General features: G+C 32.8%; 1 protein-coding gene across 2 annotated transcripts in view; it reads left to right on the top strand.

The window, feature by feature from the left end:
- Positions 1–25,857, top strand: part of LOC148946802 (uncharacterized) — a 226,332-nt gene extending 200,475 nt beyond the window's left edge. The window contains exon 9 of one of the 2 annotated variants that reach the window (XM_089097151.1): positions 25,543–25,857. In XM_089097151.1, the coding sequence (XP_088953277.1) occupies positions 25,543–25,814 (272 nt within the window). In that variant the 3' untranslated portion in view covers positions 25,815–25,857. Of the gene's footprint in view, positions 1–24,963; positions 25,260–25,542 lie in introns of those variants that run through there. The other variant, XM_089097152.1, reaches the window with a different exon arrangement.
- Positions 25,858–26,185: the final 328 nt, after the last annotated feature.

Raw genomic sequence — 26,185 nt, 5'->3', positions numbered from 1 at the left:
GAAGTGGAAGGTTTTTTCATTTTCATGGGTAAAATTCAGAATTGAGATAACTTTTTTTCTTCTTTAAGAAAATTCAGAAGAGAACTTGAACATTTTGCACTTCTTCGAAAAAACTCTGAATTAAAGTGGAGTTCCTTATCTTCATGTTGAATATTCACAATCAATGTATAACTTTTTCTATCTTCTATGAAAAATTTGGAACAGAACTTTAAATTTTTTATTTCTTTGAGAAAAATCAGATTCAAATTTAAGAAAAATTATAAATAAAGTGAAACTTTTGATCTTCATGGAAAATAATCACAATCATAGTATTACTTTTTTTTTCTTTCAGCTAAAAATTTAGAATAGAAATTTAAATTTCTTTATTTCTTTGGGGAACTTAAAACTGAAGTGGAATATTTTTATTTTCTCTGGAGAAATTAGAATTGAAGTGTGATCTTTGGTAAAGTTCAGAAGAGAACTTGAACTTTTCTTCTCTATGTCGAGAAAATGTTAATTGAACTAGAACTTTTTATCTTCCGTGAAAATATTCACAAGTATGGTATTACTTTTTCTATCTTCCATGGATAAATTTAGAATTGAACTTTAAATTTCTTTATTTCCTTGTGAAATAAAGAGGTGAAGTGGAAGATTTTAATTTTCGCTGGTGAAATTAGAATTGAATTGTGTTCTTTAGTAAAATTCAGATGAGAACTTGAACTTTTCTTCACTTCGTTGTGTAAATTTGAAATTGAACTAGAACTTTTTATCTTCCGGTAAAATATTCACAAGTATAGTATTACTTTTTATATCTTCCACCGAAAAACTTAGAATTAAACTTTAAATTTCTTTATGTCATTGTGAAATAAAGAACTTAAGTGGAAGATTTTTGTTTTCTCTGGAGAAATTAGAATTGAATTGTGTTCTTTAGTAAAATTCAGAAGAGAACTTGAACTTTTCTTCACTTCGTTGAGGAAATTGTAAATTGAACTAGAACTTTTATCTTCCGTTAAAATATTCACAAGTATGGTATTACTTTATCCCTAGTCCACCAAAAATTAGAATTAAACTGAAAATTTCCATATGTCTTTGTAAAAATTATAACTGAAGTGGAAAATTTTTATTTTCTTGTGTGAAATAAGAATTTTCTTGTTTTCTGTTGTAAATTTAAGAAGTAAACATGAAATTTTCTTCACTTCGTAGAGAAAATTTAAAATTGAAGTAGAACTTTTCATCTTCCATGAAAATATTCACAAGTATGGTATTACTTTTTCTATCTTCCACCGAAAAATTTAGAAATTAACTTTAAATTTCTTTATGTCATTGTGAAATAAAGAACTAAAGTGGAAGATTTTTATTTTCTCTGGTGAAATTAGAATTGAATTGTGTTCTTTAGTAAAATTCAGAAGAGAACTTGAACTTTTCTTCACTTCGTTGAGGAAATTGTAAATTGAACTAGAAATTTTTATCTTCCATGAAAATATTCACAAATATGGTATTACTTTTTCAATCTACCGCCGAAAAATTTAGAATTGAACTTTAAATTTCTTTATGTCATTGTGAAATAAAGAACTTAAGTGGAAGATTTTTATTTTCTCTGGTGAAATTAGAATTGCATTGTGTTCTTTAGTAAAATTCAGTAGAGAACTTGACATTTTCTTCACTTCGTTGAGGAAATTGTAAATTGAACTAGAACTTTTTATCTTCCGGGAAAATATTCACAAGTATGGTATTACTTTTTCCATCTTCCACCGAAAAATTTAGAATTTAACTTTAAATTTCTTTATGTCTTTGTGAAATTAAGAATTTAAGTGGAAGATTTTTAATTTCTCTGGAGAGATTAGCATTGAAGTGTGTTCTTTGGTAAAGTTCAGAAGAGAACTTGAACTCTTCTTCACTTCGTTGAGAAAATTTTAAATTGTACAAAAACTGTTCATCTTCCTTGAAAATATTCACAAGTTTGGTATTACTTTTTCTATCATCAACCGAAAAATTAGAATTGAACTTTAAATTTCTTTATGTCTATGTCTTTTTGTTTTCTCTGGAGAAATTAGAATTGGAGCGTGTTCTTTGGTAAAATTCAGAAGAGATCATAAACTTTTCTTCACTTTGTTGAGAAAATTTGGAACATTATTTTAAATTTTTTCATCCCCTTGAGAAAAATCTGAACCGTAGTGGAAAATTTTTATATTATTTGGAAAAAAAGAATTGATTAAAAACTAATTTCTTTTTCCATTGAGAAAGGGAGCGAAAAAGATAAATACTTCAAGTTGTAAAATGGGTTTAGGATGGACATTAAGAAAGTAACTTGCTCTGAAATGGTCTTTGAAAAGTATTTCTTAGTGTTGAGGTAAACAAAATGTTGTAAACTACAGTTGCGGATGAAAAAAATAAGTACTTCAAGTCGGAAAATGGGTTTAGGAGGGACATTAAGAAAGTATCTTGCTCTGAATGGTTTTTGAAAGGTATTTCTTGGTGTTGGGGTATCCAGAAAGCCGTATGATCTAGTTGTGGTGAAAAATATAAGTACTTCAAGTTGCAATATGGGTTTAGGAGAGAAATAAAGAAAGTAACTTGCTCTGAAATGGTCTTTGAAAAGTATTTCTTGGTGTTGAGGTAACCAAAAATCTTTAAAGTATAGTTGAGAGTGAAAAAGATAATTACTTCATGTTGCAAAATGGGTGTAGGAGGGACATTAAGAAAGTAACTTGCTCTGAAATGGTCTTTGAACAGTATTTATTGGTGTTGATGTATCCAAACTGCTGTAAAGTATAGTTTAGGGTGAAAAAGATAAGTACTTCAAGTTGGAAAATGGGTTTAGGAGTGAGATTAAGAAAGTAACTTGCTCTGAAATGGTCTTTGAAAATTATTTCTTGGTTTTGAGGTAACCAAAAAGCTGTAAAGTATAGTTGTGAGTGAAAAAGATAAGTAATTCAAGTTGGAAACTTGGTTTAGGAGGGACATTAAGAAAGTAACTTGCTCTGAAAAGGTCTTTGAAAAGTATTTCTTGGTTTTGAGGTATCCAAAAAGCTGTAAGGTATAGTTGTGATGAAAAAGATAAGTTCTTCAAGTTGGAAAATGGGTTTATGAGGGACATTAAGAAAGTAACTTGCTCTGATATGGTCTTTGAAAAGTATTTCTTGGTGTTGAGGTATCCAAAATGCTGTAAAGTATAGTTTCGGCTGAAATAGATAAGTACTTCAAGTTGCAAAATGGGTTTAGGAGGGACATTAAGAAAGTAACTTTCTCTGAGATGGTCTTTGAAAAGTATTTCTTGGTGTTGAGGTAACCAAAAAGCTGTAGAGTATAGTTGTGATCAAAAAGACAAGTACTTCAAGTTGGAAAATGGGTTTAGGAGTGAAATTAAGAAAGTAACTTGCTCTGAAATGGTCTTTGAAAAGTATTTCTTGGTGTTGAGGCATCCAAAAAGCTGTAAAGTATAGTTGTGGGTGAAAAAGATAAGTAATTCAAGTTGGAAACTTGGTTTAGGAGGGACATTAAGAAAGTGACTTGCTCTGAAATGGTCTTTGAAAAGTATATCTTGGTTTTGAGGTATCCAAAAAGCTGTAAAGTATAGTTTTGGGTGAAAAAGATAAGTACTTCAAGTTGGAAAATGTGTTTAGGAGTGACATTAAGAAAGTAACTTGCTCTGAAATGGTCTTTGAAAAGTATTTCTTGGTGTTGAGGCATCCAAAAAGCTGTAAAGTATAGTTATGATGAAAAAGATAAGTACTTCAAGTTGGAAAATTGGTTTAGGAGGGACATTAAGAAAGTAACTTGCTCTGAAATGGTCTTTGAAAAGTATTTCTTGGTTTTGAGGTATCCAAAAAGCTGTAAGGTATAGTTGCGGTTGAAAAAGATAAGTACTTCAAGTTGGAAAATGGGTTTAGGAGGGACATTAAGAAAGCAACTTGCTCTGAAATGGTCCTTGAAAAGTATTTCTTGGTGTTGAGGTATCAAAAAAAGCTGTAAAGTATAGTTGCGAGTGAAAAAGATAAGTACTTCAAGTTGTAAAATGGGTTTAGAAGGGACATTAGGAAAGCAACTTGCTCTGAAATGATCTTTGAAAAGTATTTCTTGGTGTTAAGGTAACCAAAAAGGTGTAAAGTATAGTTTCGGGTGAAAAAGATAAGTACTTCAAGATGGAAAATGGGTTTAGGATGGACATTAAGAAAGTAACTTGCTCTGAAATGGTCTTTGAAAAGTATTTCTTAGTGTTGAGGTATCCCAAAAGCTGTAAAGTATAGTTGTGAGTGAAAAAGATAAGTGCTTCAAGTTGGAAAATGGATTTAGGAGTGACATTAAGAAAGTAACTTGCTCTGAAATGGTCTTTGAAAAGTATTTCTTGATGTTGAGGTAACCAAAAACCTGTAAAGTATAGTTGAGTGTGAAAAAGATAAGTACTTCAAGTTGCAAAATGTGTTTAGGAGTGAAATTAAGAAAGTAACTTGCTCTGAAATGACTTTTGAAAAATATTTTTTGGTGTTGAGGTATCCAAAAGCTGTAGAGTATAGCTGTGGGTGAAAAAGATAAGTAATTCAAGTTAGAAAATGGGTTTAGGAGGGACATTAAGAAAGTAACTTGCTCTGAAGTTGTTCTGAAAAGTGGATCTGGAAAATAGGTTCTGGAACTTGTTCTGGAAAGATATAATAAAGCCATAAAAAAGCATTAAAAAAATGGAGAGGGGACTCTTTGGGGCCCGGGGAGGACCTTTGGGGATCCGGGGGCCCTTGAGGGCCGGGTGGTCCTTTGGGTGCCCGGGGAGCTTTGAGGACCAGGGGAGGACCTTTGGGGGTCAGAGGAGGGCGTTTGGGGGATAACATTTCGAAATTTTTACTTTTTAGTTTACTTTTTTTTGCGGCGCATCCCTGCGGCGCATCCTGCGGCGCTTTCCTGCGGTGCCTCCCTGCGGCACATCCCCTGCGGCGCTTTCCTGACCCGCAGCGCATCCCTGCGGCACATCCTGCTGCGCTTTCCTGGCCCACGGCGCATCCCGGCAGCGCTTCTCTGGTCCGGGGGACCTTTGGGGGCCGGAGGAGGGCCTTTGGGGCACAGGGAGGGCCTTTGGGGCACAGGGAGGGCCTATGGGTGCCTGGGGGAAATTGGGGGCCCGGTGGAGGCCCTGGGGGACCCGGTGGGGCCTTGGGGCGCTCGCGGTGCCGGGGGGGGCCCCGGGGAGGGCCTGGGGGGGTCGGGGTGGGCCTTTGGGGCGCCGGTGGCCCTTTGGGAGCTTGGGGGGCCTTTGAGTGTCCGGGGGGCAGTTGGGGGCCTGGGGGACATTTGGGGACCGGTGGAGGGCCTTTGGGAGCTTGGGGGGCCTTTGGGGACCGGGGGCTTCCTTCGGGGTTGGGGTAGGAGGATTGGAACCCTTTGGGGTTGGGTTAGAGGACCTCACAACACTGTTCAAATGAAACTTGTGTATTATAACGACCACAGAGTTTCACCATTAAATTCTCTTCTAAAATCTCTTCAAAAATCTTCTTTTAAAATGTCTCTATCTGTTTCGCCGAAATAGTTCCATAACCTGTCTAAAACGGTTTCGCCCAAATAATCCCTAAACGCAAATTCAGCGTGTTCCTTTGTTATTGGCATCTCTGCGCTAACGCATTTCAAATTAATAGGAAACCTTTTCGCGCGCTAAAACAACTCATCGCTAAGATGTTTCTTGCCTAATTGTTTCCTTTAATGTCCTTTGGTTATTAATATCCTTTGGAGTTCGACCAGTAGAACTGTTCCCGAGGCAAAGACATTAATGATTTGGATCTATTCCTGGAGAAATGTTTCTAGGCGAAAATTTTTAAAGTCTGACAGATGATGTCATTGATTGATTGATCTGTCAAGAAAGGGGAAATTAATTTGTTGTTTCTATGGGGAATTATTGATTCACGATAGGTGAATTGAGGTCGACAGCACAGGTGTTCCAAGGTCGATGTTGTTGTTGTTGTAAGTGCACGCTCTCAGCGAACTTTATGTAAATCAAGTTCACTGGTGCTACTCGTGACAGGACCTCTTGTTTTTTGTTTTTCAATGTTATAATTTTACTTTTTTTCCAATTCAGAAATTTACTGTTTTTTAATTCTCAGTGATAAAACCATACACCACGTGGTACTGTCACCCTGTTTTTCAAATTCTCACTGACAAAACCATAAAACATCCATAATTTGATGTTGACATCCATGAAAAACATCAAATAAATTGACCAACACACATAACCATCCAAGAAAACATACATAAATGAGACAAAGTTCCTGTTTTTCAAATTCTCACTGACAAAAACCATTAAACATCCATGAAAAACATCAAATAAATCGACCAACACACATAACCATCCAAGAAAACATACATAAATGTGACAAAATTCCTGTTTTTCAAATTCTCATTGACAAAAAACCATAAACCACGTGGTTCTCGTGCCAATATATGGTGTTAAAAAAAGTTGTAGGTGGCAGCAGGGGTGCGTGACACGAGTATAAGATAGCTTTCTACTTACACAAGGACCGTTTAATTAGAATAACAAGCTTTTTACAAATTCAAAAAACACTTTAGCATAAAGAGCGAGGTAATGAGCAGGAGGCAACCCTCTGATATACATAACAACTTCTGTTCGTTTTAAGTTTTTAATTGTACTCCTTACTTTCGGTAGAAAAACTTGTAAAATTTAATTTCTAATAATTTTTAATTAATGCTCGGAAATCCAGCTCCTCCTCCCATGGGAAATTTCCTTTCCCAAAAAAATTCCACCATGAACAGATACTTCCGCATAAGCCCCCCCCTAAACTCCCCCTTCCAAAAAAATTATCTTTATCATAGGCAGTGCAACAGCGCTGCCTAAATAAAGAACGATGTTGGCAGAATGTATTATTTTTTTTTCTCTTCTATACCAGGTCACTTCGTATTGAAGGAGTTGTCATGAATTATTGTCAAAGGAATTATTTTTTTGAGGAAGACACTCCCCCACAGCCCTCAGGGCAAGGGTTTTAAGTTATACCCTAGGGGCATATAAGAACGATATTGGCACAATGTGTTATTTATTATTTTTTCTCTTTAGACCAGGGCACTTTGTATCGAAGAAGTTGTCATAAAAACTTTGAAAAGGGCTCATTAAATTGGAAGTTAGAGTGGCTTGTGCCCTGTTTAATAGTCGAAAGTGATAGGAAGGCAACTAACACCCTTTCAACGCCCACCTTTTCCCGAAACACATCCAGTCAAAATTTTGAGATAGCCATTTTGTTCAGCGAAGTTGATTTCTAGATAGAAATTATGTTTTTGAGGAGGACACACCCCACAGCCCTCAGGGCAAGGGTTGTAAGCTATGTCCTGGGGGCATATAAGGTTTTTATAGAAAGCGTTGTCTTAGAAACTTCAAAAAAGACTCATTCGATTGGAAATCCAAAGGGCTAGTGCCCTTTTTAATAGTCAAAAGTGACTAGAGGGCAACTAACCCCACTCTCACGCCAACCTTTCCCCCAAACACAGCCAATCAAAATTTTGAGACAGCCATTTTGTTCAACGTAGTTGAAAGTTCTGGATATTAGGTCTATGAAGATGGTTACCCCCCTACAGAGGCCAAGGCAAGGGTTGTAAGCTACTCCTTGGGGACCTACACAGTTTTTATAGAACGTGTTATCACAGAAACCTCAAAAAGGCTCAATCGACTTTAAATTTCAAGAGCTCGTATCCTTTTTAATAGTTAATAGTGAGTCGAGGTAAACTAACACTGCTTCCACGCCCACCATTTCCTCAAACACCTCCAATCAAAATTTTGAGATAGCCATTTTGTTCAACGTAGTTGAAAGTTCCGGAAATTATACCTTTCAGCAGGACATCCCCCCTCCACAGTCTTCAGGGCAATGGTTATAAGTTATGCCCTCGGGCATATAATACAAACGAATGTGCATTGTAAATTTGATATACATATACTGATATTTAGTAATCATAATGTTAATATTAGTAGTAATCAACATTATACTTCTACAAGGCCCCCGTACCAAACAGGTTTTTTTCTGATAGATATTCTATTCTACAGGGGCATTACACCCTTCCAAAGAGATTTACGCAATTTCTAGTTCAAGGTATATACATGTTTTTTTTTTTACCATCTATTGATTTTGTGGACGCCCCCGTACCAACAGGTTTTCTGGTAGAACCTTATACTTTGCGTACGCCCCCGTACCAAACAGGTTTTTTTCTGATAGTCCTATTCTACAGGGGCATTACACCTTTGCAAAGAGATTTACGCAATTTAAGGACAAGTTTTTCAGACATAGATTTCTAGTTCATGATATACAAGTTTTTTTTTAGGTTAAATCCGTGGTCATTCATCTGTAAGTTGATCAGTAGGTTTTTTTTTTAAACTTGGCTAATAGGTTTTTAAACCTATTACTACGAACGCTACATGCATTCTATTTTTGGAACTAGGAGCGAGATTGTGTGATGCTATCAGACTGGTTTCGTTTCATGGGTTCATTAATAGAAGGACTAATGTTTTTGAAAAGGGTAATTACTTCTTTAGTTTACGAGATTTGCGAATTTTTTGCGAAAAGATATTTGCGTAAAGATATTGCGATGGTTAAGAATGCCTCACGGGTAATTAAAGAATGAGGAATGGGATACTATAATTAGAATGATTTTAAGTTGAAAAATTGTGACGTAAAAATAACTCAGTTATTTGCCTGCGTGTATAGGAATTCCCATGTTATTTGCTTGCATGTATTCTGTGTTAAATAAGTAGTTTTTGTATCTTTTAAAAGAGGTTAAAGGGATTTGAGAGACTTAGTTACCTAATTCCGTGTGGTTTTCCTTTACTTGGTGCTCATTAAAAACGAAATTTTTGTGTTAAATAAGTAGTTTTTGTATCTTTTAAAAAAGCTTTAAGGGGTTTGAGAGACTCAATTTCATGATTCCATGTGGTTTTTCTTTACTTGGTGGTCATTTGTTGTATCTTTTAAAAGAGCTTTACAGGGTTTGAGAGACTCAGTTGCCTAACTCCGTGTGATTTTTCTTTACTTGATGGTCATTAAAAACGAAATTTTTGTGTTAAATAAGTAGTTTTTGTATCTTTTAAAAGAGCTTTAAGAGGTTTGAGAGACTCAGTTGCCGGATTCCTTGTGTATTTTTTTTACTTGGTGGTCATTAAAAACGAAACTTGGTGGTCATTTGTTGTATCTTTTAAAAGAGCTTTACAGGGTTTGAGAGACTCAGTTGCCTAATTCCGAGTGATTTTTCTTTACTTGATGGTCATTAAAAACGAAATTTTTGTGTTACATCAGTAGTTTTTGTATCTTTTAAAAGAGCTTTACGGGGATTGAGAGACTCAGTTGCCGCATTCCATGTGGTTTTTCTTTACTTGGTGGTCATTAATAACGAAACTTGGTGGTCATTTGTTGTATCTTTTAAAATAGCTTTTCAAGGTTCGAGAGACTCAGTTGCCTAATTCCGTGTGATTTTTCTTTAATTGATAGTCATTAAAAACGAAATTTTTGTGTTAAATAAGTAGTTTTTGTATCTTTTAAAAGAGCTTTAAGGGGTTTGAGAGACTCAGTTGCCTGATTCCGTGTGTTTTTTCTTTACTTGATGGTCATTAAAAACGAAATTTTTGTGTTAAATAATTTGTTTTTTTATCTTTTAAAATATATTTACAGGGATTGTTAGACTCAGTTTCCTTATTCCTTGTGTTTTTACTTTAATTTTTGTTAATTAAAAAATAAATTATTGTGTTAATTAAGTATTTTTTTTATCTTTTAAAATAGCTTTACTGGTATTGAGAGACTCAGTTGCTGGATTCCATGTGGTTTTTCTTTACTTGGTGGTCATTTGTTGTATCTTGTAAAAGACCTTTACAGAGTCTGAGAGACTCAGTTGCCTAATTCCGTGTGGTTTTCCTTTACTTGGTGGTCATTAAAAACGAAATTTTTGTGTTAAATCAGTGGTTTTTGTATCTTTTAAAAGAGCTTTACAGGGTTTGAGAGACTCAGTTGCATAATTCCGTGTGGTTCTTCTTGACTTGGTGGTCATTAAAAACGAAATTTTTGTGTTAAATAAGTAGTTTTTGTATCTTTTAAAAGAGCTTTACGGGGATTGAGAGACTCAGTTGCCGGATTCCATGTGGTTTTTCTTTACTTGGTGGTCATTAAAAATGAAATGTTTGTGTTAAATAAGTAGTTTTTGTATCTTTTAAAAGAGCTTTAAGGGGTTTGAGAGACTCAGTTGCCTGATTCCGTGTGGTTTTTTCTTTACTTGCTGGTCATTTGTTGTATCTTTTAAAAGAGCTTTACAGAGTTTGAGAGACTCAGTTGCCTAATTCCGTGTGGTTTTCCTTTACTTGGTGGTCATTAAAATCGATATTTTTGTGTTTTATCTTTTGTTTTTGTATATTTTAAAAGAGCTTTAAGGGGTTTGAGAGACTCAGTTGCATGATTCCGTGTGGTTTTTCTTTACTTGGTGGTCATTTGTTGTATCTTTTAAGAGAGCTTTACAGGGTTTGAGAGACTCAGTTGCCTAATTACGTGTGATTTTTCTTTACTTGATGGTCATTAAAAACGAAATTTTTTTTTTAAATAAGTAGTTTTTGTATCTTTTAAAAGAGCTTTAAGGGGTTTGAGAGACTCAGTTGCCGGATTCCGATTGGTTTTTCTTTACTTGGTGGTCATTAAAAAACGAAATTTTTTGTGTTAAATAAGTAGTTTTTGTATCTTTTAAAAGAGCTTTACGGGGATTGAGAGACTCAGTTACCGCATTCCATGTGGTTTTTCTTTACTTGGTGGTCATTAAAAACGAAATTTTTGTGTTAAATAAGTAGCTTTTGTGTCTTTTAAAAGAGCTTTACGGGGATTGAGAGACTCAGTTTTACCTTGTCACAGTTACATTTTCTTGATTTTTCAAAGTTCATTTTGAATTTCTTTCGTTGAAATGCAAGAGTTGGAATATTTCAGTAGTGTTTGGTTGGGGTTGACCTTGTCACAGTTACATTTTCGTGATTTATCAAAGTACAATGTGAATTTCTGTCGCTGAAATGCAAGAGTTGGAATATTTCAGTAGTTTTTGGTTGTGGTTTACCTTGTCACAGTTACATTTTCTTGTTTTTTCAAAGTTCATTTTGAATTTCTTTCTCTGAAATGCAAGAGTTGGGATATTTCAGTAGTGTTTGGTTGTGGTTTACCTTGTCACAGTTACATTTTCTTGATTTTTCAAAGTTCATTTTGAATTTCTTTCGCTGAAATGCAAGAGTTGGAATATTTCAGTAGTGTTTGGTTGTGGTTTACCTTGTCACAGTTACATTTTCTTGATTTTTCAAAGTTCATTTTGAATTTCTTTCGTTGAAATGCAAGAGTTGGAATATTTCAGTAGTGTTTGGTTGTGGTTTACCTTGTCACAGTTACATTTTCTTGATTTTTCAAAGTTCATTTTGAATTTCTTTCGCTGAAATGCAAGAGTTGGAATATTTCAGTAGTGTTTGGTTGTGGTTTACCTTGTCACAGTTACATTTTCTTGATTTTTCAAAGTTCATTTTGAATTTCTTTCGTTGAAATGCAAGAGTTGGAATATTTCAGAAGTGTTTGGTTGTGGTTTACCTTGTCACAGTTACATTTTCTTGATTTTTCAAAGATCATTTTGAATTTCTTTCGCTGAAATGCAAGAGTTGGAATATTTCAGTAGTGTTTGGTTGTGGTTTACCTTGCCACAGTTACATTTTCTTGATTTTTCAAAGTTCATTTTAAATTTCTTTCGTTGAAATGCAGGAGTTGGAATATTTCAGTAGTGTTTGGTTGTGGTTTACCTTGTCACAGTTACATTTTCTTGATTTTTCAAAGTTCATTTTGAATTTCTTTCGTTGAAATGCAAGAGTTGGTATATTTAAGTAGTGTTTTGTTTTTGTTTTCCTTTTAAAAGTTACATTTTATTTTTTTTTAAAATTTCATTTTGAATTTCTTTCGTTGAAATGCAAGAGTTGGAATATTTCAGTAGTGTTTGGTTGTGGTTTACCTTGCCAAAGTTACATTTTCTTAATTTTTCAAAGTTCATTTTGAGGTTGTGGTTTACCTTGTCACAGTTAAATTTTCTTGATTTTTCAAAGTTCATTTTGAATTTCTTTCGCTGAAATGCAAGAGTTGGAATATTTCAGTGTCACAGTTACATTTTCTTGATTTTTCAAAGATCATCTTGAATTTTTTTCGTTGAAATGCAACAGTTGGAATATTTCAGTAGTATTTGGTTGTGGTTTACCTTGTCACAGTTACATTTTCTTGATTTTTCAAAGTTCATTTTGAATTTCTTTCGATGAAATGCAAGAGTTGGAATATTTCAGTAGTGTTTTGGTTATGGTTTACCTTGTCACAGTTACATTTTCTTGATTTTTCAAAGTTCATTTTGAATTTCTTTCGTTGAAATGCAAGAGTTGTAATATTTCAGTAGTGTTTGTTTGCGGTTTACCTTGACACAGTTACATCTTATTGATTGTTTAAGGTTCATTTTGAATTTCTTTCGTTGAAATGCAAGAGTTGGAATATTTCAGTAGTGTTTGTTTGCGGTTTAAATTGTAACAGTAACATTTTCTTGATTTTTCAAAGTTCATTTTGAATTTCTTTCGTTGAAATGCAAGAGTTGGAATATTTCAGTAGTGTTTGGTTGTGGTTTACCTTGTCACAGTTACATTTTCATGATTTTTCAAAGTTCATTTTGAATTTCTTTCGTTGAAATGCAAGAGTTGGAATATTTCAGTAGTGTTTGGTTGTGGTTTACCTTGTCACAGTTACATTTTCTTGATTTTTCAAAGTTCATTATGAATTTCTTGAGTTTACATGCAAAAGTTGGAATATTTCAGTAGTGTTTGATTGTGGTTTACCTTGTCACAGTTACATTTTCTTGATTTTTCAAAGTTCATTTTGAATTTCTTTCGTTGAAATGCAAGAGTTGGAATATTTCAGTAGTGTTTGGTTGTGGTTTACCTTGTCACAGTTACATTTTCTTGATTTTTCAAAGTTCATTTTGAATTTCTTTCGTTGAAATGCAAGAGTTGGAATATTTCAGTAGTGTTTGGTTGTGGTTTACCTTGTCACAGTTACATTTTCTTGATTTTTCAAAGTTCATTTTGAATTTCTTTCGTTGAAATGCAAGAGTTGGAATATTTCAGTAGTGTTTGCTTGTGGTTTACCCTGTCACAGTTACATTTTCTTGATTTTTCATATTTCATTTTGAATCATTCAAGAAACGTGATTAAACACGTTTTTAAACTACAAGCTATTTGCATGCCTTTCCTTGGCCTTAGAGTGGCGCGCCACACTAAGTGAACCTAGGTCAACCCAACTTTTTGGATATCTCTCTCACTATGACTCTGTTTGTGTGTCGTGTCTGTGCGTGTCTCGTTTCTATGTGTGTGTGTCATCTCTGTGGGTGTGTTGTCTAAAAAACCAGTCTGGTTGAAAATGTGGAGTTTTCGTACTGCTCACTTTTTTGCAATGTGTAGGAACCAGCGGGGAATCCCCGTTCGTTTGGAAAGGTGCCAAGTAAAGGCATGCAAAAAGCATGTATTTTAAAAACGTGTTTAATCACGTTTCTTGAATGATTCAAAATGAACTTTCAAAAATCAAGAAAATGTAACTGTGACAAGGTAAACCACAAGCAAACACTACTGAAATATTCCAACTCTTGCATTTCAACGAAAGAAATTCAAAATGAACTTTGAAAAATCAAGAAAATGTAACTGTGACAAGGTAAACCACAACCAAACACTACTGAAATATTCCAACTCTTGCATTTCAACGAAAGAAATTCAAAATGAACTTTGAAAAATCAAGAAAATGTAACTGTGACAAGGTAAACCACAACCAAACACTACTGAAATATTCCAACTCTTGCATTTCAACGAAAGAAATTCAAAATGAACTTTGAAAAATCAAGAAAATGTAACTGTGACAAGGTAAACCACAACCAAACACTACTGAAATATTCCAACTCTTGCATTTCAACGAAAGAAATTCAAAATGAACTTTGAAAAATCAAGAAAATGTAACTGTGACAAGGTAAACCACAACCAAACACTACTGAAATATTCCAACTCTTGCATTTCAACGAAAGAAATTCAAAATGAACTTTGAAAAATCAAGAAAATGTAACTGTGACAAGGTATACCACAACCAAACACTACTGAAATATTCCAACTCTTGCATTTAAAGGAAAGAAATTCAAAATGAACTTTGAAAAATCAAGAAAATGTAACTGTGACAAGGTAAACCATAACCAAACACTGCTGAAATATTCCAACTCTTACATTTAAACGAAAGAAATTCAAAATGAAATTTGAAAAATCAAGAAAATGAAACTGTGACAATGTAAACCACAATCAAACACTACTGAAATATTGCAACTCTTGCATTTCAACGAAACAAATTCAAAATGAACTTTGAAAAATCAAGAAAATCTAACTGTGACACTGAAATATTCCAACTCTTTCATTTCATCGAAAGAAATTCAAAATGAACTTTTAAAATTAAATAAAATGTAAATGTCACAAGGTAAAACACAACCTCAAAATGAACTTTTAAAAATCAAGAAAATGTAACTGTGACAAGGTAAACCACAACCAAACACTACTGAAATATTCCAACTCTTGCATTTCAACGAAATAAAATAAAAATGTACTTTTGAAAAATCAAGAAAATGTAACTGTGACAAGGTAAACCACAACCAAACACTACTGAAATATTCCAACTCTTGCATTTCAGCGAAATAAATTCAAAATGAACTTTGAAAAATCAAGAAAATGTAACTGTGACAAGAAAAACCACAACCAAACACTACTGAAATATTCCAACTCTTGCATTTCAACGAAAGAAATTCAAAATGAACTTTGAAAAATCAAGAAAATGTAACTGTGACGAGGTAAACCACAACCAAACACTACTGAAATATTCCAACTCTTGCATTTCAGCGAAAGAAATTCAAAATGAACTTTTAAAAATAAATAAAATTTAAATCTTAAAATGTATACAACAACAAAACTATACTGTTATATTCAAAATATTTCATTTCAACTAAATACAATAAGAATGAACTTTGTAAAATAAATAAAATGTAACTTTGGCAAGGTAAACCATAACAAAACACTACTGAAATATTGCAAATCTTGCATTTCAGCGAAAGAAATTCAAAATGAACTTTGAAAAATCAAGAAAATGTAACTGTGACAAGGTAAACCACAACAAAACACTAGTGAAATATTCCAACTCTTGCATTTCAGCGAAAGAAATTCAAAATGAACTTTGAAAAATTAAGAGAATGTAAGTGCGACATGGTAAACCACAACCAAACACTACTGAAATATTCCAACTCTTGCATTTCAGCGAAAGAAATTCAAAATGAACTTTGAAAAATCAAGAAAATGTAATTGTGACAAGGTAAACCACAACCAAACACTACTGAAATATTCCAACTCTTGCATGTCAGCGAAAGAAATTCAAAATGAACTTTGAAAAATCAAGAAAATGTAACTGTGACAAGGTAAACCACAACCAAACACTACTGAAATATTCCAACTCTTGCATTTCAGCGAAAGAAATTCAAAATGAACTTTGAAAAAATCAAGAAAATGTAACTGTGACAAGGTAAACCACAACCAAACACTACTGAAATATTCCAACTCTTGCATTTCAACGAAAGAAATTCAAAATGAACTTTGAAAAATCAAGAAAATGTAACTGTGACAAGGTAAACCACAACCAAACACTACTGAAATATTCCAACTCTTGCATTTCAACGAAAGAAATTCAAAATGAACTTTGAAAAATCAAGAAAATGTAACTGTGACAAGGTAAACCACAACCATACACTACTGAAATATTCCAACTCTTGCATTTCAATGAAATAAATTCCAAATGAACTTTGAAAAATCAATAATATGTGACTGTTACAATGTAAACCATAACCAAACATTACTGAAATATTCTAACTCTTGCATTTCAATGACAGAAATTCAAAATGAACTTTGAAAAATCAAGAAAATGTAACTGTGACAAGGTAAACCACAACCAAACACTACTGAAATAGTTCAACTCTTACATTTCAAAGAAAGAAATTCAAAATGAACTTTTAAAAATCAAGAAAATGTAACTGTGACAAGGTAAACCATAACGAAACACTACTGAAATATTCCAACTCATGCATTTCAACGAAAGAAATTCAAAATGAACTTTGAAAAATCAAGAAAATGTAACTGTGACAAGGTAAACCACAACCAAACACTACTGAAATATTCCAACTCTTGCATTTCAACGAAAGAAATTCAAAATGAACTTTGAAAAATCAAGAAAATGTAACTGTGACACTGAAATATTCCAACTCTTGCATTTCATCTAAAGAAATTAAAAATGAACATTTAAAAATCAAGAAAATGTAACTGTGACAAGGTAAACCATAACCTCAAAATGAACTTTGAAAAATAAAGAAAATGTAACTGTGACAAGGTAAAACACAACCAAACACTACTGAAATATTCCAACTCTTGCATTTCAACGAAAGAAATTCAAAATGAACTTTTGAAAAATCAAGAAAATGTAACTTTGACAAGGTAAACCACAACCAAACACTACTGAAATATTCCAACTCTTGCATTTCAGCGAAAGAAATTCAAAATGAACTTTGAAAAATCAAGAAAATGAAACTGTCACAAGAAAAAACACACACAAACACTACTGAAATATACCAACTCTTTCATTTCAAATATATAAAATCATCATTAAAATTAAAAATAAAGAAAAACTAACTGTTACAAGGTAAACCTAAACCAAACACTACTGAAAAATTCCAAATCTTTTATTTCAGAGAAAGAAATACACAATAAACTAAGAACAATCAAGAAAATGTAACTGTGACAAGGTAAACCACAACCAAACACTACTGAAATATTCCAAATCTTTCACTTCAGCGAAAGAAATTCAAAATGAAATTTGAAAAATAACGAAAATTAAAATGTGAAAATTTAAACCAAAAACAAAAAAAAATGAAATATTACAACTATACAAATTAAGAGAAATAAATTCACAATATACTTTGAAAAATCAAGAACATGTAAGTGTGAAAATGTAAACAACAACCACACACTACTGAAATATTCCAACTCTTGCATTTCAGCGAAAGAAATTCAAAATGAACTTAGAAAAATCAAGAAAATTTAACATTGGCAAGGTCCTACCCAAACACACCCAACTGAAATATTACAAGTCTTGCATTTCAGATAAATAAATAAAATATTATAATATAAAAAAATAGAAAATTCATCTTATAAAATTAAAAAAAAAAAAAACATATCATTAAATAGAAAAACTCTTTAATTTAAACTAAAGATATTATAAATTAACTTTGAATAATCAATAAAATTTAACTTTGACAAGTTAAACCACATCCAAACAATAATTAAATAGTACAACTCTTGCTTTTCAAGAAAACAAATTCAAAATGAACTTTGAAAAATTAAGAAAATGTAACTGTGACAAGGTAAACCACAACCAAACACTACTGAAATATTCCAACTCTTGCATTTCAACGAAAGAAATTCAAAATGAACTTTGAAAAATCAAGAAAATGTAACTGTGACAAGGTAAACCACAACCAAACACTACTGAAATATTCCAACTCTTGCATTTCAACGAAAGAAATTCAAAATGAACTTTGAAAAATCAAGAAAATGTAACTGTGACAAGGTAAACCACAACCAAACACTACTGAAATATTCCAACTCTTGCATTTCAACGAAAGAAATTCAAAATGAACTTTGAAAAATCAAGAAAATGTGACTGTGACAAGGTAAAACACAACCAAACACTACTGAAATATTCTAACTCTTGCATTTCAATGAAAGAAATTCAAAATGAACTATGAAAAATCAATAATATGTAACTGTGACAAGGAAAACCACAACCACACACTACTTAAATATGCCAACTCCTACATTTCAAAGAATGAAATTCAAAATTAACTTTTAAAAAACAAGAAAATGTAACTGTGACAAGGTAAACCACAACCAAATACTACCGAAATTTTCCAACTCCTTCATTTCAAGGAAAGAAACTCAAAATAAACTTCGAAAAATCAAGAAAATGTTACTGTGACAAGGTAGACCACAACCAATCACAACTGAAATATTCCAACTGCTGCAATTCAAGAAAAGAAATTCAAATTGAACTTTTAACAATCAAGAAAATGTAACTGTGACAAGGTAAACCACAACCAAACACTACTGAAATATTCCAACTCTTGCATTTCAACGAAATAAATTCAAAATGAACTTTGAAAAATCAAGAAAATGTAACTGTGACACTGAAATATTCCAACTCTTGCATTTCAGCGAAAGAAATTCAAAATGAACTTTGAAAAATCAAGAAAAGGTAACTGTGACAAGGTAAACCACAACCTCAAAATGAACTTTGAAAAATCAAAAAAATGTAACAGTGACAAGGTAAACCACAACCAAACACTACTGAAATATTCCAACTCTTGCATTTCAACGAAAGAAATTCAAAATGAACTTTTGAAAAATCAAGAAAATGTAACTGTGACAAGGTAAACCACAACTAAACACTACTGAAATATTCCAACTCTTGCATTTCAGCGAAAGAAATTCAAAATGAACTTTGAAAAATCAAGAAAATGTAACTGTCACAACATAAACCACAACCTAACACTACTGAAATAGTCCAACTCTTGCATTTCAACGAAAGAAATTCAAAATGAACTTTGAAAAATCAAGAAAATGTAACTGTGACAAGGTAAACCACAACCAAACACTACTGAAATATTCCAACTCTTGCATTTCAGCGAAAGAAATTCAAAATGAATTTTGAAAAATCAAGAAAATGTAACTGTGACAAGGTAAATTACGACAAAACACTACTGAAATATTCCAACTCTTGCATTTCAACGAAAGAAATTCAAAATGAACTTTGAAAAATCAAGAAAATGTAACTGTGACAAGGTAAACCACAACCAAACACTACTGAAATATTCCAACTCTTGCATTTCAGCGAAAGAAATTCAAAATGAACTTTGAAAAATCAAGAAAATGTAACTGTGACAAGGTAAACCACAACCAAACACTACTGAATTATTCCAACTCTTTCAATTCATCGATTTATAAAAAAAATTATAAAATTAAAAAATTTAATCGGTATAATTTAAACTGACCAAACCCACACCACAAAAATTAACTATTACAACTCTTTAATTTCATATGAATAAATTCAAAATGAACTTTGAAAAATCAAGAAAATGCAACTGTGACATTGTAAACCACAACCAAACACTACTGAAATATTCCAACTCTTGCATCTCAGCGAAAGAAATTCAAAATGAATTTTGAAAAATCAAGAAAATGTATCTGTGACATGGTAAACCACAACCAAACACTACTGAAATATTCCAACTCTTGCATTTCAACGAAAGAAATTCAAAATGAACTTTGAAAAATCAAGAAAATGTAACTGTGACAAGGTAAAACTGAGTCTCTCAATCCTCGTAAAGCTCTTTTAAAAGATAAAAAAAATAATGATTTAAAATAAAATTTTCGTTTTTTATGACCACCAAGTAAAGAAAAACCACATGGAATCCGGCAACTGAGTCTCTCAATCACCGTAAAGCTCTTTTAAAAGATACAAAAACTACTTATTTAACACAAAAATTTCGTTTTTAATGACAACCAAGTAAAGAAAAACCACACGGAATCAGGCAACTGAGTCTCTCAAACCCCTTAAAGCTCTTTTAAAAGATACAAAAACTACTTATTTAACACAAAAATTTCGTTTTTAATGACCATCAAGTAAAGAAAAATCACACGTAATTAGGCAACTGAGTCTCTCAAACCCTGTAAAGCTCTTTTAAAAGATACAACAAATGACCGCCAAGTAAAGAAAAACCACACGGAATCAGGCAACTGAGTCTCTCAAACCTCTTAAAGCTCTTTTAAAAGATACAAAAACTACTGATTTAACACAAAACTTTCGTTTTTAATGACCACCAAGTAAAGGAAAACCACACGGAATTAGGCAACTGAGTCTCTCAAACTTTGTAAAGCTCTTTTAAAAGATACAACAAATGACCACCAACTAAAGAAAAAACCACACTGAATCAGGCAACTGAGTCTATCAAACCTCTTAAATATATTTTAAAAGATACAAAAAATAATGATTTAACAAACAAATTTCTTTTTTAATGACCACAAATTAAAGAAAAACCACACGTAATCCGGAAACTGAGTCTCTCAATCCCCTTAAAGCTCTTTTAAAATATACAAAAACTACTGATTTAACAAAAAAATTTCGTTTTTAATGACCACCAAGTAAAGAAAAACCACACGGAATCAGGCAACTGAGTCTCTCAAACCCTGTAAAGCTCTGGTAATAGATACATACACTCCTTAAAGAACACAAAACTTTCGTTTTTAATGACCATCAAGTAAAGAAAAACCACACGGAATTAGGCAACTGAGTCTCTCAAACTCTGTAAAGCTCTTTTAAAAGATACAACAAATGACCACCAAGTAAAGAAAAACCACACGGAATCAGGCAACTGAGTCTCTCAAACCCCTTAAAGGTCTTTTAAAAGATACAAAAACTACTGATTTAACACAAAAATTTCGTTTTTAATGACCACCAAGTAAAGGAAAACCACACGGAATTAGGCAACTGAGTCTCTCTAACACTGTAAAGATCTATTAAATTATTCAACAAATTACCACCAAGTAAAGAAAAACCACATGGAATCCAGCAACTGAGTCTCTCAATCCCCGTAAAGCTCTTTTAAAAGATACAAAAACTACTTATTTAACACAAAAATTTCGTTTTTAATGATCACCAAGTAAAGGAAAACCACACGGAATTAGGCAACTGAGTCTCTCAAACCCTGTAAAGCTCTTTTAAAAGATACAAAAACTACTTATTTAACACAAAAATTTCGTTTTTAATGACTATCAATTGAAGAAAAATCACACGGAATCAGGCAACTGAGTCTCTCAAACCCCTTAAAGCTCTTTTAAAATATACAAAAACTACTTATTTAACACAAAAATTTCGTTTTTAATGACCATCAAGTAAAGAAAAATCAAACAGAATTAGGCAACTGAGTCTCTCAAACCCTGTAAAGCTCTTTTAAAAGATACAACAAATGACCACCAAGTAAACAAAAACCACACGGAATCAGGCAACAGAGTCTCTCAAACCCCTTAAATCTCTTTACAAAGAAACAAAAACTAATGATTTAACACAAAAATTTCGTTTTTAATGACCATAAATTAAATGAAAACCACATTTAATTCTTAAAATTATTATATCAATCACTTAAAATATAAATTAATATAACCAATAAATCATTATTGAACACAAAAATTTCGAATTTAATTACCACCATGTAAAGAAAAACCACATGGAATCCGGCAACTCAGTCTCTCAATCCATATAAAGTTCTTTTAAAAGATACAAAACTACTTATTTAACACAAAAATTTCGTTTTTAATGACCACCAAGTAAAGAAAAACCACATGGAATCCGGCAACTGAGTCTCTCAATCCCCCTAAAGCTCTTTTAAAAGATACAAAAACTACTTATTTAACACAAAAATTTCGTTTTTAATGACCACCAAGTAAAGAAAAACCACACGGAATCAGGCAACTGAGTCTCTCAAACCCCTTAAAGCTCTTTTAAAAGATACAAAAACTACTTATTTAACATAAAAATTTCGTTTTTAATGACCATCAAGTAAAGAAAAATCACACGGAATTAGGAAACTGAGTCTCTCAAACCCTGTAAAGCTCTTTTAAAAGATACAACAAATGACCACAAAGTTTCGTTTTTAATGACCACCAAGTAAAGAAAAACCACATGGAATGCGGCAACTGAGTCTCTCAATCCCCGTAAAGCTCTTTTAAAAGATACAAAAACTACTTATTTAACACAAAAATTTCGTTTTTAATGACCATCAAGTAAAGAAAAATCACACGGAATTAGGCAACTGAGTCTCTCAAACCCTGTAAAGCTCTTTTAAAAGATACAACAAATGACCACCAAGTTTCGTTTTTAATGACCACCAAGTAAATAAAAACCACATGGAATCCGGCAACTGAGTCTCTCAAACCCCGTAAAGCTCATTTAAAAGATACAAAAACAACATATTAAAAAAAAAAATTACGTTTTTAATGAACATCAAGTAAAGAAAAATCACACGGAATTAGGAAACTGAGTCTCTCAAACCCTGTAAAGCTCTTTTAAAAGATACAACAAATGACCACCAAGTAAAGAAAAACCACATGGAACCAGGCAACTGAGTCTCTCAAACCCCTTAAAGCTCTTTTAAAAGATACAAAAACTACTGATTTAACACAAAAATTTCGTTTTTAATGACCACCAAGTAAAGGAAAACCACACGGAATTTGGCAACTGAGTCTCTCAAACCCCTTAAAGCTCTTTTAAAAGATACAAAAACTACTTATTTTAACACAAAATACAAGCAAGCAAATAACATGGGAATTCCTATACACGCAGGCAAATAACTGAGTTATTTTTACGTCACAATTTTTCAACTTAAAATCATTCTAATTATAGCATCCCATTCCTCATTCTTTAATTACCCGTGAGGCATTCTTAACCATCGCAATACCTTTACGCAAATATCTTTTCGCAAAAAATTCGCAAATCTCGTAAACTAAAGAAGTAATTACCTTTTTCAAAAACATTAGCCCTTCTATTAATGAACCCATGAAACGAAACCAGTCTGATAGCATCACACAATCTCGCTCCTAGTTCCAAAAATGGAATGCATGTAGCGTTCGTAGTAATAGGTTTAAAAACTTATTAGCAAAGTTTAAAAAAAAAAAACCTACAAATCAACTTACAAATGAATGACCACGGATTTAACCTAAAAAAAAAACTTGTATATCATGAACTAGAAATCTATGTCAGAAAAACTTGTCCTTAAATTGCGTAAATCTCTTGGCAAAGGTGTAATGCCCCTGTAGAATAGAATTACCAGAAAAACCTGTTTGGCACGGGGGCGTACGTAAAGTATAAGGTTCTACCAGAAAAACCTGTTGGTACGGGGGCGTCCTCAAATTCAATAGATGTAAAAAAAAAAACATGTATATACCTTGAACTAGAAATTGCGTAAATCTCTTTGAAAGGGTGTAATGCCCCTGTAGAATAGAATATCTATCAGAAAAAAACCTGTTTGGTACGGGGGCCTTGTAGAAGTATAATGTTGATTACTACTAATATTATTTGATTTATTAAAGTTATAAAAGTAAAAACATATATATTAAAACATATATATTATATATTAAACTGACAATGCACATTCATTTGTGTTTTTTTTTTCAGTAAAGTGTAAATTATATTCTGGCCTTGGGAATGCATAGTGGTTTTGAGCCCTGCTCATGTTAATTTCCGCTCGTTTTGAGTTTGACTCGGTTATTTGTTGTAATTTCTGTTCGTTTTTGGTTTCATTTATTTATCGATGCTCATTTGTAGTAGTTTCACGCTTGGCAGATTATTTGATTTTATTTTTGCTCATTTTTGGTTTAATGGAGTTCTTTACCTTTCTTAGTAAAACTTATTTTGTGGAAAAAGTTTTTTTTAATTAATACTTCCCAATAGCCAATATAATACATAACCAACGGGCAACTTTCATAACTTTCAACCCTTCCCCCGGGGGGCTGTTGGAGATAAAGTCATCCTCAAAAGCATTGTTATAAGATCTTTCAACCATGCTGAAGAAAATGGCTATCTAAAAATTTTGATCGAACAATTTTGGATAAAAAGAGGGGTGGGAGGGAAATTAGTTGCCTTCCAATATTTTTGGTCACTTAAAAAGAGCACTAGAACCTTTGATTTCTGATCAAATGAGCCCTCTCCCCTCCCATTCTGATAAAATGAGGATCACTCGTTCGATGCGGTCATCCCAGGGAAAAATAAAACAAAAAAACTAACAAACAAATAAACACGCATCCGTGATCTCGCTTCTGGCAAAAATTTCCACATTTTTGAATACAGGAGCTTGAAACCTCTACAGTAGGGTTCTCTGACATTCCTAAAATTTTTTTCTGAACTATTATATTTTTATCATACTTTGTTTTGCTTCATGTAGCATGAACCAAACTTCACTTCTCGCATGTTTACTGGATAATGAATAAGTACCCTCCTTACCTTACAATTCGTCACCACGAACTGTTTGATGCCTATATTGAGTTTTTATTAAACTGCATAGAAACATATAGGGTAAAATATATAATTTGGCTTTAGAATGTAGTGTATAATTGGTTTTATGATTAAACGAAGCTCAAAGTTGCATGAAGTAAAACCTAATATGGAATTAATTTTTTGATTATTGTATTTTAATCAGCTCCGTTTATCTTTCTCTTTTAAGCTCCTAAATGGTTGGAATTAACAAAAAAGTAATAAATAATGTAATAATCCCCCTTTGAATTCTAAGTGTACTAACGTTTTTGAAATAGTTTTCTACCCACTAGACTAACTTGGAATAAAGCATGAGCTTGTGTACAGGAGTAACATTGTTTTATGTAAAAGAATACTTACAATTTCACCAGAATAACAGCAATATCAATGACAATGGGTAGTAATTGTCTTACCTGTAAAATTGGTTAATGTCTGTCACTTTCAGCTCTAAAACAACCGTGTGACGATAGACTAGGAGTACTTGAAGCTATCCAACGAAGCTAGCTTTTTTAGTTATAAAGTCAGTGGGTTTCCGATCCTCATAAAAGAGTATATACTACTTATTTTTTCCTTTTATGGCTCTCATCTGACACCTTCTGCTGTTAGTAACAATAATGACTGACTGATAGTTGTTACCACCATCAGTTAATTGGTCGTTCTGACATCTATAAAAACGTGGCTGCGCGCATTAATTTTTTTACGATCTGAAAAAATTGCTTGGTCTAGAGTTGTCAGTTACTTTCATGTTCTTTCTTCTATTCCACTGCCTTTCTTTTAGGCGACACTACTGAATTTAATCTGAGATCAACCAAGCAAGAGATGACTACTGAAATTTTGTTGCCAACTAGCGCGACAGAGCCGTCGGCAGTAATAACGTCAAGCATCTTGCCCCCAGTTCTTACCTTTAAATCAACTAATATTTCATTTACTTAAACTTCTCCCTTTCCACAAAGCACGACAACCAAAGAAACAACAATGGGTAAAAAAATTGTAACGACTGTAAGCACGGAATTGCTGATGAAATCGACTTTAGAACCATCATCGAGTAGGGAAGCTTACCCTGAGACAACAAATTCTACAGCTTCTCACATTTCATACACTATAAAAGAAAAAACTACCGCTGTTGACGAGAAAAATTTCGTAACAAAATATCCATTAAATACAACTAATGCTAAGACCCGAGTTACATCGAAAAGTCCAGGAACTGTTACATCTAGTTTAGCAAATGTTATTGTTAATATGACTACGCAAGTACCATTTTATACAGTGCAAACAGAAAACAATTATCCTATTACAGAACTATCAACTATTCATGTGTTTGTTTCAAACTATACTAACCAGAATTCTTCTCAATCAGGCCTTCATGACAGAACCGAGACTGTGAAACTATCAAACTCTAACATCATTATCGTGGTTTCGGTCATCATTGTCGTTCTTGGCTCAACACTGGCTGTAATAATTACTGCTGTTCGAAGGAAACAAACTGCAGCTGAGAGACAAGATCAGCTGGCAGATGATTCAGATGTAAGATATTTGCATAGCGATGAAGAAATTCAACTAGATTTGAGTGAACAGGAACCGGTGCAACAAAATCGTAAAAGTGCAATATTTGGCTTTGATAAATTTTAAATTATTCAGACCATACTGTTTCCAATAAAAGTAATTGATATTGTTCGAACGACTTTGACCACTACGATTTATGCTGACATTTAGGCAAACTTTATAATTTACAATGATTATATTTATAGTGTTTTAGTGTGCCTAGCGTTTGTTATCAGTCTTATATCAAAGTAAAACTATAATTCACATATTTTTGTCACAATAAGGCTCACATACCAGAGATTAACCTCAATAAAAGACTCCCGCCTTATCTGTTTCTGTGTTATTGGCTGCTCTCCATCTAAGTTCTGCGCTCCCCAGTTCTAAATCTTTTGGAAGTAAGAACCATAAGAACAACAAATGGCTGGATTTTAGGTTATAAGCACACCACAAAAATGAGT

Source organism: Artemia sp. Qi Xiang Cuo, chromosome 11, assembly GCF_049724085.1.
Source record: "Artemia sp. Qi Xiang Cuo chromosome 11, ASM4972408v1, whole genome shotgun sequence".
Taxonomy (NCBI): Eukaryota; Metazoa; Arthropoda; class Branchiopoda; order Anostraca; family Artemiidae; genus Artemia; species Artemia sp. Qi Xiang Cuo.
This window is presented reverse-complemented; position numbering and strand designations above follow the sequence as displayed.